The following is a 17,630-nucleotide window of genomic DNA, read 5'->3' on the forward strand; positions in this document are numbered from 1 at the left end:
AGCTAGGCAATGTCATGTCTCCATTTGTCATTTGTTTTGTTGTACTCCACACCATGATTTGCGGGCGCAATTTCAAATAGGCTTTGTAAATTCTGCTGAGGTTAATACCAGAAATGGAATGAAAATTCAAGCTTGTCTAGATTAATAAATAGAAGTATTGACACAGTCCAATGCAAGGAACAGTATTTCTTGTCGAAGCACTAGTTTCCCAAAATCCTGTGAATTGTAGTAGTATTTTGCCCTTCAATACTGGTAAGAACTTTTGAATTGTCATTAATTTTTTTGTTTGAAGATGTCGTGGTAACCCTGCCATTGCAATAATTTATTGCAACAGACATTTCACTCTATTAAAGCTTGTTGGGCTGCAACGCGAATCATGTTGGTGAAAATAGAAAGCTGGGCGTGTAGCAAACCAGCACTTGCGTATGAAACATGACCTTACAAATGCAGTGGCAGGCAAAGTTAATTAATGAATTATTTTTGGTGAGTTGTGTGCCCTTGGTGTTCGACATCCCTGTTTGACCTGCATGCCTGTGTGTTGAGATTTCAGTGCACATTAGTTTTGTATTGCCTTGCCATCTACCAACAGGAAGTTTAACTAGCAGACAATGCTTTGTGATATTAGGCACATCAACTGAATCACGTAAAATTGTTGTAACCATTAAAAAAAAAAACTTCTCAGTACACCTAAGCGTTTACGAGCTGTGAATGCAAAAAAAAATTGAAGATTTCCAGGTGGTTTCAATAAATCCGTCGCCTTCTACTGCGGCACGCCTCATAGCCCATGAAATTCAGCGCATAAAGTTTTCTTTTGTTTTTTTGCATCAATCTTTATTTTTTTGTGTGTGGCACCTGTGTGTCTGATGGTGCTCATCTGTCCTGACCTGGAGCACTCTTGGTGTTCAGGTCTTCTACAAAGGCGAACCACGACCCGTCTTCTTTGTCGCCAACCGTGGCCACCATGCTGACATTGGAGGCAAAGCACCGGGCTCAATGCCAGCAGATTCACACTCCATTCTCGAGGAGGGCGCCACTTTTGTCTCTTTCAAGATTGTGCAGGCGGGCGTTTTTCAGCAAGAAGGTAAATGATTTTATTCATTCATGCGAGGTAAATGATAGTCGTGCAGCCGGTTAAATGCTGAAAGAAAAGAGTTCAGTCTGTTACGAGGTTTAACTGTTAATTAAAATTATTGTAGTCGTCTTTAATAGGTCATGAGTGATTAGCTACCATTCACATTCTGATTGCGGGCAATGAACTTCTCATTCTTATGTACACAGGGTTGCACCCAAATCTTTTTCTGTAAAAAAATATTATTTTGGAATGTATCTATCAGTCTTGGAAGTTGACATGTGGACAGCTCCCCTAGCCTCAAAGTGAGGTTCCTGTTACAAATTTGCATTTGAGAAGTGAGGTGAACATGCCTGATGTTAAATAGATGGAAAAGCTTTGGCATTTGGGCCAAGACTAGAAATTGCTCCACTCACAAGGCCATGTCAGTGTAACAATGGTTAAATAAGCATACGTGCCATCATTTATGTGTTCAGGAACAAAAAGTTATAATTAGGCCAGTTAAAACCTGCTTGGACATGAGAAATGCAGCATGGTGATCAAGAATTACCTGCTTCGTTATCTGGTCATTGATTCCAGCTAGCCACTGCCCTCATTTTTGCCTGGCTCTCATTTATGATTGGCTATTCAAGTATTTAGCTTTCGCAGTAAATGCTATCCCGGCCAGTCTTTCGTGTCTGCCAAAAAACACTAAGCTGATCCTGCTCCTTGCATTACTGTGTCTCATGAAGAGCAGTATTGGTATCATAGCCCTCAGTGAGCATACAAAGCTTATAAATGCTGTACTGCAGAATCGTATGGCCAGCTTTGCTAGCAAATCGCATGTTTCTTAATGAAAGTATCTCGCAATTTTTAACTAGCAGTGTTTGCATAATCTAGGTTAATTTATTTCATGTAGCGTAACCTTTATTTTCTGAAACTGGAGTGTGAAAGCTGTTGCTGCACCTATTGCTGTAGTGAAGGCTTGTGTTACCATTATACTGATTCAAACTGTTTGCCCTGCCATTCCTTATATTCAGCTGCAGCTGGACTGGGCACAGAAGTTATGTTGGCATTTTTTGTATTAGTATTAATTACACCAGACCAACGGTGCGCATAACTTGTGTAGCATTAATGCCACTTTAAAGTAAAATGTACTGTAACATTTTGCAGCCATCACCTTTCTTTACATACAGCAATCCCTAATTTGTGTCCCTAAACTCTGCACCTTTTTATTATTTCAGTAGTCTATAGCAACACTGTACTGTGTCTTTGTGCTGCTGTGATGTGTAAAGGGATCAACTTAGGCTGCTGTAGAAAAGCTATTGGAAACTTTTGCATCATGTTTTGTTTTGTTGTTGTTGTTTTTGATGCACAAGATTCTTGCAGAAGCACTGACCAAAGCAATTTACTGGCTGATTTTTTTTTTTCCCACTGGTCCATGCCATGTTTGCGTGCTGTTGTTTCACCTGCCTGCTTTGCTTGTGCAGCTCTGACCGATGCCCTGAATGCCCCGTCTGCGCTGCCAAACTGCAGTGGAACTCGCAACCTTCGTGACAATTTGGCTGATCTACAAGCCCAGATTGCAGCAAACCAAAAAGTATGTGATAGAAGATTTTCTCTCATTCTCTCAAGCTTTCTGTAAGCATGTATCTGCAGCACAGCAGCTGCTACCAAAATTCCCCCCCCCCCCCCCCCTCAGAAAAAAAAAATTGATGTCCCAACTGAGAATTTCACTCATTGTGCCAAAGCCACACCTTTGGCGTGTGTAGCACCAGGTATAATTATGGCACGTAAAGTACCAACTTGAACTTTTCTCTTCTTGAATAAGTAGGGGTGGCTAGTCAGGTAAAGGGGTGGTCACAAACAGTTCGGTGCAAGGGCTCGAGCATTTTGAGATTCTGCGGGGCCTTACCGTCTGAGACTGCCATGTGGCTGGCCTGGTGTGTTCCAGGGCATCACGCTGGTGAAGGAGCTGATCGACCAGTACGGCCTGGAGGCTGTGCAGGCCTACATGGGCTACGTGCAGGACAATGCTGAGGTGGCCATTCGGGACCTGCTGCGCAGCGTGGCCCGCACAGCTGTCTCCAAGCTGGGCAAGGCAGAGCTGTATGCCTGCGACCGCATGGACGATGGCTCCCGCATCTGCCTCACCGTCAGCCTCAACGAGAAAGAGGTATTGCCGTCTGCCCAAGTGCACGGACTCCTACATTGTGTAGGAGCTGGGCTGTGTAGAGAAAGTTTCCCTTTCGGGCGGGCGTTTTCATTTGCCTGCCATCATACAAGCAGCTCTGGAAAAAAAAAAGATAGCAAAATTTACCAGTATAATTGCACTATGCAAAACTGCACTATGCGAAGTTTTGTGCATGTTATCTGCCTGGTAAGAAGCCAGATTCACAAAGTTGAAGGTAGAAAATCAACAGAGCACAGATGAAGGAACCTTTATAAACGCTTTATATTAATAAACCAATCGAAACTAGAGGTTCACTTACAGCAGTGTTGAATTCGTGCCACAAAATGTTGCTGTTACAGCCAATAACTGTTGTGGCTAGACTGTGTGAAAAAGTCATGCTTCGAGCCACTTAATAGAGCAGCAGGGAATGAAGCAAGCTTCAATATTTGCTGTATTACAGTGAAGAATATATGGTCTGCAAGTTTTGTATGCTTTACACTAAGTGAACCTGGTGTCTGAGGCACAAGCACGCTGAATGCTTTAATTAAAGTGCAGGGAGTGCTTGGTGTCTCACATCTGCCTCTAATTATATGCTTTTTCCTCTTATGTTGGCTTGTGCTAATTAAATTCAATTGTTACAACCAGTAGCGTGGCGTGTAGGCAAGCTGTTTTGCCATAGCACTCGTTGTGAAGGTGACGGCTCTAAGAGCCGCAGTGGGTGATTTGCAGCCCTGTGCGTTCGTGCATAATGTTTAGGGAGTTCAGTTGCGTGTAGTCGCCTCTCCACGGCCAGCAGGCTCCTCTGTACCCACAAGTATAGCTTGGTAGCTTATTAACAATATAGGGATGTTTACTTTGTCTCAGAAAAAAGTACAGTAGATGGCAGGCAAGAACCAAGCTGGCTCGTTCTTGCTCGGCAAGTAGTGGGATGATTGATTGCACACTGTGAAACTTAATTTGCTCCAGCCTTCATTAAATGAGCTCGGCACTGCGAAGAACACTAGTGGTTGTGTTAGCAGTGGGCAATACTAACTGATATCTTAGCAGGGCTTTTGGTTCTTGAGGCATACATAGCAACAAGTTTACAACTAATAGGCAATGTAATACATGTTAAACAAGCTTTTTAACTTTATGTGTGTTAGTCTACTTTTCTCATTTTGTGTGCCCATGCATTATCGTGTTTATATTGGTTGGGGAGGGAATTATGGCAATTTCTGAGGGGACAATAAAATAATTGCAAAGGTTTATGATTGCCTTATATGAGGCTGCTCAGATTACGGTTATTACTTGGGTTTCGCCTAAAATTCTCATTACTGGAACATACTAGTGTCATGCATTGTACAGCACACTGTATGGCTTATTAGGAAACACGTCAAATTATGACGGTGATGCAAAGTGCACCACTGTGTGATTTTATCAGTGGTTGCTCTGCTTCCAGGGATCAGCAGTGTTCGACTTCTCGGGTACAGGCCGGGAAGTGCACGGCAACCTGAACGCTCCCCGAGCAGTGACTCTGTCAGCTGTACTGTACTGTCTTCGCTGCATGGTAGGACATGATCTGCCCCTCAATCAGGTTTGTTCTTCTCAAATTTCTTCAGCCTAGTTGCTGTGACCACTAATGTGGCAGTTAATTGAACAATTGAGAAATTCGTTTTCAGTAGACTCTAGCTCAGACGCCTATGCTGGAGCCACTGAGCTCCCACTATGCCGTTTGCCTGAGCATTTTCCTTGTTTTAATTGTTTAATGGAGCCATGAAGAGAAAACACAAGTTTGGTTCATTCGAAAGATTGCCTCGTTAAAACCATACTGACACCACTTTTAACACAAACTTCGCTCAAATAAGCTACATAATTAGGAAAAAAGGGAATGACCATGCGACCCACCAGCTCATTTCCCGCAACAGAACCTATGATGTCACACGAGAATGCTCTGCGATTGGCGGAGGCCGGCAAAAGCAAACGCAAGTTAGGCAGAGCTTACAAGCTTGCCGAACGAGCTATTTGCGCTTAAATTTAGGGCACATTCTTTTTAAAGCCGTAAGAATGGTGGTAAGTGTAAGTTACGAAAGCACATGTAAACATAGAAGTACCGCTTCGTAGTGCTGTTGGTACTGCGTGCACTATGCTTGTTTAGCTGCACAGAACTGCGGGGCTTTGGGGTTGTCTCAGACGACACTGGCCGATTGATTGACGCGACGGTGTCTTACGTGAACATATTTGTCGAGCGAGCACTATGTTTCAAGAAACCATTTTCTACCAGAACGAAAAAAAAGGCAGAAAACGACACGTCACGGTATGGTGGCGCCATCTAGGTACAGTAACGTAAACAAATGCGCGAGTACCTCAGTGCCAGCACCAACGTACAGGGTGGAGACACCCTTTGAACGGTCCTGTGCCGCTGCAGTTGGGTCAACGTGCACAACACGTCGTTCTCGTTTCCCACGAGACCCAGCAAAGCGAAACAGATAAGATGATTCAAACTTCGCCAGGTAACCCCGTTGCGGCGATAATTTTAGCACGGTTTTGATACAATGACTTGTTTCGTCAGCGAGCGAGTGGACCAAAATGGCGGCGCCAGCGCATACGTGTCTTCACCCTGTATGGCGTATGCGTGAATCAAGGGACCCTAGGCTGCAGAGAAGTCGGTTCCTGTGATGTCATTTGGGACCACGAAAACGCACGATTGAGCGGGAAAATCAAAATTTTTACCTAAATTGATTAATTTCTCAGTGAATAAAGCATCGTTTGCATTCGGACAAGCGCTGGGGGCACTATAAAACACGAAATCTTTCAAATAACACAAACTTGCATTTTGTCTTCATGGCTTCTTTAAGAACACGTTCACACAATGCCCACTACGATAACTCAATTCTACGCTATTTCTTGGGACAAAACAGTGGCTTTCAAGCTTGGATTTCGTGATGAGCCATTTTTAAATCACAAGCACACTAAATTCAATGGGTGTTGCCATAATTTTCACGCACTATTTATCGATGTCGGGCTAAAACATGTTCAATACATAAACGAATTTGGTTGCCCTTGCATTACTGGAAACATTTTTACTGCACATATAGCTTCTTACTCCATTTTGCATATGATGACCCGAAACTGGACTTATTTTTATTAGTTGTGAAGCAATATTTTATTTAGCGTATTTTTAAAACTGGTATTGCACGCTATGAATGACATTGTCAGACTTTCACATAGGCACTGGGTGATATTGGCACGGTAGTTGTTTTTCTGATAGAGGTAGTGGTGGTTAAACATTTTATTTGAGCTTGAGAGAAAGGGGAAGTGGTCAGCCTCCCATTTCCAAGAGGCTGCAGGCCTGCACCGATTCCAGTGCTCGTTTTACCAGGGCAAGTTATCACACCAATGCTGAGCTGGTCAGAGCTGACACCCACTGCTCAGAGGTGGGGCAGTGATGCGGGCAGGAGAAGACTAGGTAGGTGGCAAGGGCAGGGTCACACACTTGGCAGTTATGAGGGAAAAGGGGTGGGGAGATGTGCGAAAGAATGGTATAGAGAGAATGTGCGAGAATGAATGGGGAGAATGTGTGAGAGAGCAGTATATATTTTCGCAACTGGAAAATAAACCAGTCTAGCCAAACACCATGCATTCTAACTGGAGTCATTCGTCTCTAGAGCCATCAATTCTAGCTAGAATCACCATTTCCATCTCAATCTTTCATTTCCAGTTAGATCGAGACATTGTCCCAGCTTGGAGTTCTCATTTCTGCCTAGAATTTCTCAATCCAGCCAGAAAAACATAGATATTTCTAGCTGGGAATTATTCTTGCCAGCTGGATCTTATCTTCAAATGAATGCAGAATGCAGAATTGCTTATCGTCAAATGAATGCATAATATAATACGGCCACCCGCCGTGGTGGCTTAGTGGCTAAGGCGTTGTGCTGCTGAGCACGACGTCGCGGGTTCGATTCCCAGCCGCAGCGGCCGCTTTTCTGATGGAGTTGAAAAGCAAAAACGCCCGTGTGTACGAGATTTCGGCGCACGTTTTATAAAGATCCCCAGGTGGTCAAAACATATCCGGAGCCCTCCACTACGGCGCGCCTCATCGCCTGCATTGCGTCGGCATGTTAAACTCTACAATCAATCAATCAATCAATCAAATAACAGATGATTGTTGCAAAAATGAAATCAACACTTGAGGGTCCATTCTTGTAGCAGCTCCTCATGTTCTGCATAGTGTTAAAAGCAGATGCACATGGTTTGCCCACTTAGTAATTAAATGAATCATTTTATAGGGCAGTTATTTCAGTGCTGTAGCAAAACTGCCGTTGTACCCATTTTTAGTCATTTTACTCATTTGAGCCATAGAACTTCATAAACATCACGTTGCAGCTGCCAGTACAGCTGCCTCTTTGGTGCATTGCTGGAAATGGGATGGGATGTGCCATAAAAAGAAATGTTTTACAATAGAGCCAATTTACATTATGCACAACCTAAAGCAGTTTCTTTTCATTTGCTTACAATGAGAAAGCATACATGGTTAGAATGTACTCAAAATATTTTCACTTATAATATGCCGTGAACAAAAAAAAAGAAAAGCGCATGCAGTGTGCACCCCTTGCACTTTTAGGGACTTAATAATGCCCCTGGCTCAACAAGGAGCTGTAAACATAGTGAATCAAAGGTCTACATTTGAAGCGAGCAGTACCTGGAAAAACTTGCTGCAACTGGCCATGTTGGTTTTGAATAATTTCATGCATACTTCTGGTGTACAGTTGAGGATACATACGTGATGTTGCAATAACAGAGCATCTTCAAAATTTTTGTGACCAAACCACTTTTTAATTGTCTTTTTTCATTTATTTTGTAATAATGCATTGGTAATTATATGCCAGTCATGTAGATTTTTCCAGGCATAACTTTTTTCAAAGGCCTTGGAGCATAGTGAACTCACTTGCGGACTTAATTTTGGCGCACAGGGCTGCCTTGCCCCAGTCCAAGTGGTGCTTCCGGATAATTCGCTGCTCAACCCTTCGCCAGATGCAGCTGTCGTTGGGGGCAACGTGCTCACATCACAGAGGGTGGTCGATGTCATCTTCCACGCTTTCAACACTTGTGCGGCATCACAGGCAAGTTGCAGTTCTCATCTTGTGTGTTTCTCTTTATTTTTAATTCTGCATTGGTGATCAGCAGCTTTCAAGAGAGACAGGGCAGTGTTGTGGCTATACTCCAGACATAGGAGGAGCACGAGGATGCGGGTTCGATTCCCTGCTGCGGCGGCCGCTTTTCTGATGGAGGCAAAAAGCAAAAACGCCCATGTGTTCGAGGTATCAGCGCACGTTAAAGATCCCCAGAAAGGTGAAAACTAATCCGGAGCCCTCCACTACGGCACGCCTCATTGCCTGTGTAGCATCGGCGCGTTATCACTCAATCAAGCGCCTCATCGTTTGAGTACTGTCGGCGCATTAAGCCCCACAGTCAATCAAATCATCAATCACTTCACACCGAACGGTGGGAAGCGATATGGGAACTTGTGTGCATAAAATTAAAATAGCATCCGTTTGCACAATTGGTGACTAACGCTTGTGGGGTGTGCAGGGCCTGATTAAAGGTGGCACTGTTAAATCCATTAATGTTTTAAATGTACAGTAAATGGCAAAAAGAATTTTCTTGCCTATCTGATGACCGATTTTGATACGAAACTTTCTTTTGGTACGAGCCCCTTGTGTGAAACAGATGACCGTTGTCGTTCATCATGGGCGTGCAGGTATGGTTCATATGAGGCAGGGGGCATAGGAGCGCCTTCCAGCCATTGTATCAACCGACCAGCAAATAGAAGGAAAGGCATTGTTGGGTTCAAAGGACACGCAGCCATCTGAATGCCTCCTTATTGTCCCCCTGCCCACACGGACGGGACACCCCCAGCCAGCCACTGCAAACTAAGATAGAAGTTGGAGGGGGCGACGGAAGGCTTGACTCATTGGCCGGTGTTGCGGGACAGGGCAACTAGGCACCGATGTACTAAGGACCCATGCTGGTGCGGTGCACACATTTGAGGAGACTCACAATTGTTGTTGCGAGCAAATGCCAAAGACAGCGTTTTGCAGGAGCTTAGCGCTTGGTCACTGTGGCGTAGGTGGAAAAGGCACCTGCGGCATTCCTTCAAACAATTGAAAGCCGCGGTGGCAGAGATTGACAGGCCATTGTTGTTAAAGGCTTTTCAGCTCAGCGCTGTAATCACTGACTAAGAGCCGCATTCTTATGACTCGTCGACATTTGACCCCGAGAACTCTGGGACCCGAGGAGAAGGCGCATCGAGTGCAGCCGACAAATGATCGACATGAGAGAGGCGGTAATGCATCGGGCGATTGGCTAAAATTAACCCGGGGTGGACATTTTAACTGCAACCAATCACATGCAACGGCAAGAAATTGCTGTTTCCCAGTTGGACTGCAAACAGTGTTTTTGTGTTAATAGAGGTCTATAAAACTTTGTGTAAATAGGTTATAAATAGGAGACGAGGAGACACATTAAACGTACTCTAATCCCAGATGTCGCAGCTATTGTTTCTTCAAGGTGCCAGCAGATGAAGGAGTTCGTTTTCGATCCCCACGTTGGCAGTAGCCTACTGCTACTCCACCAGCAAGGCAAACAAGAAAGGAAAGAGAGAATGCAACTGGCATAAAGTGTAGCACATGGTTGTTAAAGCATAGTGACTTTTGTTTTGCTGCATTGACAACACAACCCCCCCGTGTTTTTTAGGTGCTTTAGTTCTTCTTATGCTCATCTACAGCAGCTCATTTCGTGTCTATTTGTAAAGCACAAGTTCTACTCTTGACTGTCATGTCTGGCCTCCATTTTGAGCACTGTACCTTTAGCCAGTGTTCACTGCTAGATAGATGACTCGCAAGTATCTAGGCATAGAGTTTGGGCGTGTAATGCACAATGAAATGGAAATGCAAGAGTAACTTTGACCTTTTATACATATTGGCAGTATTTTGTGGGATCAGGAGGAACAAAAACTTAATACTGTTGATACTGTTGCAGTTATTTATTAGGCCCAACATGTCTATTTTGCTTCTGTGCTTGTTGGTATGTAGTATAATTGCACATTTATCAATGGGCATCTTGTCATGTCCCATTTTGGGGCTATCTTTGTGTTAATATATATACAGCTGGGTAAACTTTCATATCAAGTGTTGCATGGTAGGGTGATTGGAAGCATTTTCCAGCTTATTGAAAAAAAACTGTATTTTTATTTACCACAGGGGTGTATGAACAACATAACTTTTGGAGATGAGACTCTGGGCTATTACGAGACCATTGGTGGTGGTGCTGGCGCAGTGAGTTTGACCTTTCTTCTTGTTCTTATGGTAGTCAAAACCTCTTGTGTTTATAATAAAGGTATTGAGTACTTGTTTTTTGAAGTTTTTTTTGTATGCTTGCACATGTAAAATGATTGCTGCAAAAGCTGTAAAAATTCAAGAAGGTTAGGTCTGGTGAGGGAAAGTTTTCAGCTGGGGTAGGCTCCTATGAACATGAACAAACAGTGGTGAAAAAAGTGTGTTCAATGGCAAGCTGGTGAGATGAATTCGGGCAAGACTTCGTTTAGGCTCAGTCACAGCAGTGCCTCTATAATTAATGCTTTGCCAAAAGATTTCTAGTGCTTCTTTGATGAGTGGATAATAGACAACACTGAAAAGCCTGTGGTGAAAAAAAAGATAAGAGTGCATGCAATGTATGGCAAAACAAAAATAAAGCATTGCAAGATTCCATATCACATTGGGTGAATGGATGTAATGGGAAGGAGCAGAGACCACTACATGCTGAAGGAGAGAGTCTGAAAATTTTCAGTCTAAGTACCAAAGAAATGCTCCCATAGAAAATTAGTCGGGTCATTTGGGAATCTGAGAGGAAAAAAGTGCTGTTTTTTTTACAGAAATTGATAAATTAACCTGCTTTAAGAAAAGTGGATGCTTTATTACTTGCTACAGGATAGAAAAAAAAAATTAGAGAGCTAATCATTATTATTCATTCAGTAAAACTTGCTACCACATTGGTAACTCTTGCGAGGCTCAAAATAACAATAAATGGAAAATTTGCTCCTATTTTTATAATGCTGTGATTCCACGTGCATGACACAAGCGTAAACTAAATCTTTTTTTTTTTTTTCTTATCATGTGTCGCATGGTTAGTTGATACGTTGTGTTTTGCGGTGTAAAAGGACTGGCAGGTGTCTTTGTTTAAAATGCTTATTGGAGGGCAAGTTGGCGATCAGTAGCAAGGTAATGAGCAGTGAACTTCCGCCATTTGGCTGTTAAACAAGAGGCGCCCCTCTTACTCTGCCAAGCATGGTACATGTGGAGAGCTGCAGAAGTTGCTGTCTTCTTCCAGGGCCCCCACTGGCATGGCCGCAGCGGCATTCACACGCACATGACCAACACACGCATCACTGACCCAGAAATCTTGGAACGCAGGTTTGATTTTTTTATTATTTATTGCTGAGTCATTCTTAGTCTGAAGTATGATGTTTAGCTGGACGAAACGGGGAGTAGTGTGATGCATTTGCATCAGCAAAACAAAACGGGACATGGACGAAAGTGACAGAACAAGTGCTACTTTGCCCATCTTCCGACTGCAGGTACCCAGTCATCCTGCAACGGTACCACCTCAACCCACATACTGGGGGCCAGGGTCAATTTGTGGGAGGTGACGGTGTTGTCCGTGAGTTGCTGTTCCGCAAGCCCCTGCACCTCTCTGTCCTCACGGAACGACGTGTTTTTGCCCCATATGGCCTTCAAGGTAAAAGCAGTTGTGTGGGTATGAATAAAACTTTTGAATTTGGGCAGCTTGCTGTGGGCCAAAAGATGCAGAGCAAGTTTTAACCGAGGTTTGGAAGATGAGTGGACGCTTGAGAGGTCCAAAACAGGTTTGCCAAGACTTTAGATGAGCCACAAATACAGAGCCTGAAAAAGTTGCTAACTGAAAAGTTAATTTAGGAGCCAGAAAGATTTGCTCCGTCTGCAGCAAAGTATGTTTGTTACTCTCCATACCTACCACCTGTGGGGTTCGCAGCTATAAATGGGCTGTATTACTGGGCTAGTAAGCTGGAACACGAGAACCAAAGCTGCAATCCACCACGTGGCGTTACGTGTACGTTGCTGAGGGTCCTGTCGACTCACCGGAAGACCGGAAGGTGCCAGTGACGAGCTTGGAGGCAGACGAAGTCGAAGTGCGCTTTACTCCGCAGTAGGTACACTATGCCACTTTATTGTTGTTTATTGTTGTTGTTGTTTATTGGGTGGTGCCCACCAACAGCACTAGGCCTTCTTGGGTGGTGCACACAAAAGGGACAGGGCGACACACAGATAAACAAACGGTAAAACATGGAGACTGGTTATGAAGTGCAGGGGTCACAAAGTACATAGTACCACCGCACACGCGCGTGCTCGCAGGCACGCACACGCACTCACACACACGTAAGCACGCGCGCACGCACGCACGCACGCACGCGCACACACACACACACACACACACACACACACACACACACACACTTTATACATTTAAGGAATTAAGATTACAGTCGGGTACATTAGCACGCGCTGAGACAGGGCTTGTGACAAGGTATACTACAAAGTACATTGGCATACACGCAAGTTCAGTACAATCCACCGTCGTAACTTACTGGGGAACATGGATACTGGAAATAGGTACATATAAAGCAAAATTTATATGTATGCACGGCACATACGCTCGTGAGTGCAAACAAAACATACATACACGCATGCCCACGCGGGTGCATGTGAAGGTGAACAAGTGCAGGCAAATGCGCACGTGCATGCATGCACACACACCTGCGGACACACATACATAGGTACACGGGAGTATGTGTACGGCAAACGGTGCAAGTGTAGAAAATGGGAAGGGAACGGAAAACACGAACACGAGATAACTTCTATACCATACTGAATGGGCAACAGCGGCTTCAAATGCATGCATTCTTCAGGGCGCGTTTAAAGAGTTAACATTGCCGGAAAAGACGTCCAAAGATGCACGAAAGTCATCATTATACACGCGTTGCACACGGCACACTGGAGACAGCATCTCTGAGGTGGTCACATCAAAGCAAAGGTGGGGGCGGAGAGCTCGAATTGGTGCCCTTAGCCCTTACAAAGGAGCGGCTGTCCCGAACATGGACAGGGGATCGAGTCCCCACAAGCTTGCTAAGCCTTCGTAGGCCGCCGGCTTGGTTCACTTCCTGAGGGGAGATCAGCCTTGCCTCGTGGTCGTGGAACGGAACGTTCCTTGTGCAATTGGGCAGTTCGACCGTGCACGGAGAAAATGGCCCTGGGAATGCCCCCGTGCACAGTTTTGTGCCTCTGTGGGAGAGAAGGGTCTGCCCAGCAAGGAGGAGGGTGCTCGCTGGCTAAAAGGGCAGGCGGACGCGTTGGCTGGCTGGAAAGGGCATGTCACGTCTCTCATGTGCGCTCCTTGCCGTGGCGGCGGCGGCGACCTACTAGCTCTAAGCAAGATATGGGGACACATGTGGTTCCCACACGTCATATCCAACAACAACAAAAAAAAAAAGCGAGGAAGTTTTTTATTCTCATGGTACAAAGAACAAGTTGAAAGTCAATAGGAGTAGCTCGGTAATATATTCAGAAAGGAACAAAGATTCCACAGCTTTGGGCATTCAAAACAATAACTGCATGCAAATCTATGGCTTAAATTGAATGTTATAGAACAAATTCTCCTGTTTTATCTCTCTTTTTTTTTCCAGAGGCGTGTCGGTTTACTTATTCATTGTACACTTCTCAAATTATCCATCCAGCCTCTTTACCATGTCATCTCAAAGTATCTTAAACGATTTTGCTGTAGATGCTTTTCAAATGGGGATGAAAAGCAGAAACGCCTCTGTGTTCGAGATTTCGGCGCACGTTAAAGATCTTCGGGGGTCAAAATTATTCCAGAGCTCTCCACTACGGCGTGCCTCATCGCCTGCATAGCGTCGGCACGTTAAACCCTACAAGCAATCAATCAATCGATTTTGCTTTAGGTGCTGAAGTCTTTTCACAACTTTGCATTGTCCTAGTCAAGTTGAGCTGAAATTTATCTTTAGCTAGTTTGGTTCATTCAAAAGGTTACCATGTCAGAATACCAATCATTGCCAATTTTAACACTCTTCCGTCGTGGACGAAAGGAAGCTAGGTAGTAAGGGAAATGCATAAAGGAGTGGCAACTCAGCAGCCACTTTTGTGCAATGCTTCCATGACGTCCCAGGGACTAGCAGTCGCAGTCAAAAGCTACCTCTAGCCATAAAGATGATTGTGCGACTCTAGGGGTGCCTGTGTTTCCATTTGATCATTCTGATTTATTGCTTGCACGTTGGTTTCGCGGTTTTTTTAATACCTCCTCAATGACGTTACTGTTCATGTTGTGTAGTGGGAAGTTTGAAAGTTAGTCATTGTTTGTGATCTTTGTTTGGTAAGAACAATGTCCTTCGGGGCTGGAATAGAGTTAAGCGAGTTATCAAAAGCTGTTTTTTTTTTTTTCTTCAAATGAAACAATGATGTATGTTGTCTTCGTCGTCCTTATAAACACGCTTGCAGCTATGGATTAACCTGATGCGCCTTTTGGAAAGAGAGGGAATAAGCATTCAAATAATAATTAAGGCACACTTTTAAGGCAAACTAGGGAGGTACGGTTGTGCAAATGTCACTGAAAATGTCTCCTGTTTCCTGCCAGAGTAAGGTCGCTGTGAAAACAACAGGTTTCTCTGGCTTGTTCTTATTTGTTTTATTCACAGATGAAGCTGATGGTTAAGGCATGGGCTCTTAATTGCTTACCAAATTTTGGTACTGTGAGATTAAGTGTTCCAGGAACTTGTAATGCCTGTGTGACCCTGCTATGACATCTATGATCACATAGTGTTCATGCATTTGCCCAGGTGGTCATCCAGGATCGTGTGGTGTCAACCTGCTGTACTTCAAGAGTGGCAGGACGGTCAACTTGGGCTCCAAGACTTCTGTTCATGTTTCACCTGGGGTATGTACTGTCCTAGCTACTGCAGTATCGTGGGTGAACATAGCGGGAGTGTGATAGGTGCTCACTGCTGGTGCTGCTTTGGCCTTCAATGGCTTCAAGCACCACAACCCTGCTCCCCAGCCCAGATGTGTGAGCAAGCTGCATGGTGAAAGATGCTTTTCTAGGGGTGGGAAAGGTGCATGAGTACAGCTAAACCTCATTATAACAAGGCAGGCTATAATGAAGTAATAGGTATAACGAGTAAAACATAATTCCCATTGAAATTCTCATAGAAACCAATGTATTTAAAACCTTGTTTTAACGAGGTAAAATTTGCGCGTTACAGCCAATCTCTTGCTGTAGTAAGAGCTCCGAGTTAGGCCTTTGATTATCGGTAATTTTTGTGTAGTTTTTGTTTCTTTCTTGCTTTTAAGTGTGACAGGAAGGGGCACCAGTAGCATCCCACACGTGTTGTCTCTCTGTTGTGCGCCACATTCTAGTTGGCCGAGTGCACCGACGCCCATGCTAGCTTCAGGTGTATTGTGATTGTTGCACGTTTCTGCTCTCATTTCGTGCCCGTCCTAGAGGCTATCAGTAAAATGCTTTGTTTTACCAAAGCTGACTTCGCTTGAACTGTCTTGTTCCCACAACCTTAGTGCACATGCACACTGCACGGGGGGATCAAGCTAGCAAACAAATAACAGTTGCTGCGCTGCGGAAGCAGGCTGGGGTGTGCCAGCACCGTTTCAGCTGGTGTTGTGCGAGCAGATTTTTAAGGGCTGAAAGGACAGTCTGCGTGCAGTAGCAGGGCACAGGGGTATACACATAGTTGTTGCAGCAGTTATTAAAACCGAGTATGCGAACAGACTCCAGAGGTGGTGAACATGTTCACAGTTTTCACATTTTATTAGTCAAGGAATTATTTAAAATAAGGCAACATTTTGTAGTGTGAACATAGCAGAAAACTTCCACTTGCAAAGTTGTCGAGCGTCAAACAGCATAGCACCTAATGCAGCAGCTTGTGGTAGCTGAACAACTGTAGCATATTTTCCGACACTAAAGAAAATGTGCCAATGTGGGCGTCTGGCTGGTAGAGCACAGCATTTGAGCCTCGCACAGCTCAGCCCCCTCTCGCAGTAAACATCACCATTCTGCATCACGTTCACGTAGCCACCATTGTCATCAGCTAGCATAAACATGTTCCGTACATGCATCTTTTAGTATTTGATTTGAGCACTATAATTTCTCTTGTTTTATGGATTCTCACGGAAAGTTTGGTGTTGGGCATATTTTTGGACACTCTACAGCTTTAAGTGCAAATTTCGTGCTAAATTTTCTCATTAAAATGTTCTCTACTTAACTAATTTAGATAAAAAACGTGAGATGTCGACATCATCCTAAACGAGTGTTAGTTGCTTTGTTGCTAGAAAGTTTGACATTCTTACTTTTAGCCTTTGATCCAAGTTACCTGAAGCACCCTCTACTACCAAGCCACCATAGTCACTCATTTAAAGGGAGGCACTGTCTCAGGTGATCAAAATGGTTACTGTTTCACAGCACGTGCTTTTCAGCCCCTCCATGAATTAACATGCTATCTTAAATACTAATGGAGCCACCTGCTTTACGTCCTGTGCTAAGATTGCAGCTTAATGCAGTGAAGCTTCACGCAAGCTAGTGGAGAGCTACGGAATAAGATGCCCCTGCTGGGGGCCTTTAACATGTGCCAAAATTGTACAGCCACTGTGCTCTGGAATCTAAACTCAAGACCTCATGCATAACAGCACAACAGTATTGTGTGGCTTGACAAACATTCTGTCCATGTCAGGGTCAAGCCTTCTAAATTATTTTATCTAAGGGGCCAAGTACTTGCATATAGCTGCTGAGCTATCTTTGATAGAATGCATAACTGCTGTTTTGGATTTTTTACTTTTCGCCCTTCCCCCCCTTTTTTTTTTGTGCAGGATGTTCTTCACGTGGAAACTCCTGGTGGTGGCGGCTACGGTCACCCATCTCCATGTGATTAGTCTTTGTAGCTTGTTATATGAGCACAGCCACGGGTAGATGCATTAATCTTGAACATATGGAGTGACCAGATATGTTAGCCTGGAATATATAGTGTGGGTTTAGGTGTCTTATACAGTAAAACCTTGATGTAACGAAGTCAATAAAATTTGGTATTTACTTCTTTACATTGACATTCGTGGCTAACGTTCAGTGGGAACTACATCAGGCGTTTCCTGCACATGAAAACAGGGTGTGCATACAGCAGGTGCACTGACGCTGTCGACATAGGCAGCTCCCACTACAGCTCATTACCTCATGCTAGAATGGAACTCTTGGTGCAAACAAAGTTGAACATGTGGAAAAGGAACTGATAACGCGGCTGAAATCTGCTATGTATGTTTATCTGTG

General features: G+C 44.2%; 1 protein-coding gene across 3 annotated transcripts in view; it reads left to right on the plus strand.

Annotated features, from left to right (window-relative positions):
• Positions 1 to 17,407, plus strand: part of LOC144147170 (5-oxoprolinase) — a 69,868-nt gene extending 52,461 nt beyond the window's left edge. For all 3 annotated transcript variants that reach the window (XM_077679243.1, XM_077679251.1, XM_077679254.1), the window contains 10 exons: positions 907 to 1,081; positions 2,539 to 2,648; positions 3,003 to 3,224; positions 4,660 to 4,794; positions 8,171 to 8,320; positions 10,460 to 10,534; positions 11,586 to 11,668; positions 11,833 to 11,993; positions 15,142 to 15,239; positions 17,180 to 17,407. In XM_077679243.1, coding sequence (XP_077535369.1) covers positions 907 to 1,081; positions 2,539 to 2,648; positions 3,003 to 3,224; positions 4,660 to 4,794; positions 8,171 to 8,320; positions 10,460 to 10,534; positions 11,586 to 11,668; positions 11,833 to 11,993; positions 15,142 to 15,239; positions 17,180 to 17,242 — 1,272 coding nt within the window. In that variant the 3' untranslated portion in view covers positions 17,243 to 17,407. The remainder of the gene's footprint in view (positions 1 to 906; positions 1,082 to 2,538; positions 2,649 to 3,002; positions 3,225 to 4,659; positions 4,795 to 8,170; positions 8,321 to 10,459; positions 10,535 to 11,585; positions 11,669 to 11,832; positions 11,994 to 15,141; positions 15,240 to 17,179) is intronic.
• The last annotated feature ends 223 nt before the right edge of the window (positions 17,408 to 17,630 follow it).

The sequence above is a fragment of the Haemaphysalis longicornis genome, unplaced genomic scaffold, assembly GCF_048455015.1.
Source record: "Haemaphysalis longicornis isolate Haplotype H1 unplaced genomic scaffold, Haemaphysalis longicornis Haplotype H1 scaffold_1, whole genome shotgun sequence".
In the NCBI taxonomy this organism is placed as follows: Eukaryota; Metazoa; Arthropoda; class Arachnida; order Ixodida; family Ixodidae; genus Haemaphysalis; species Haemaphysalis longicornis.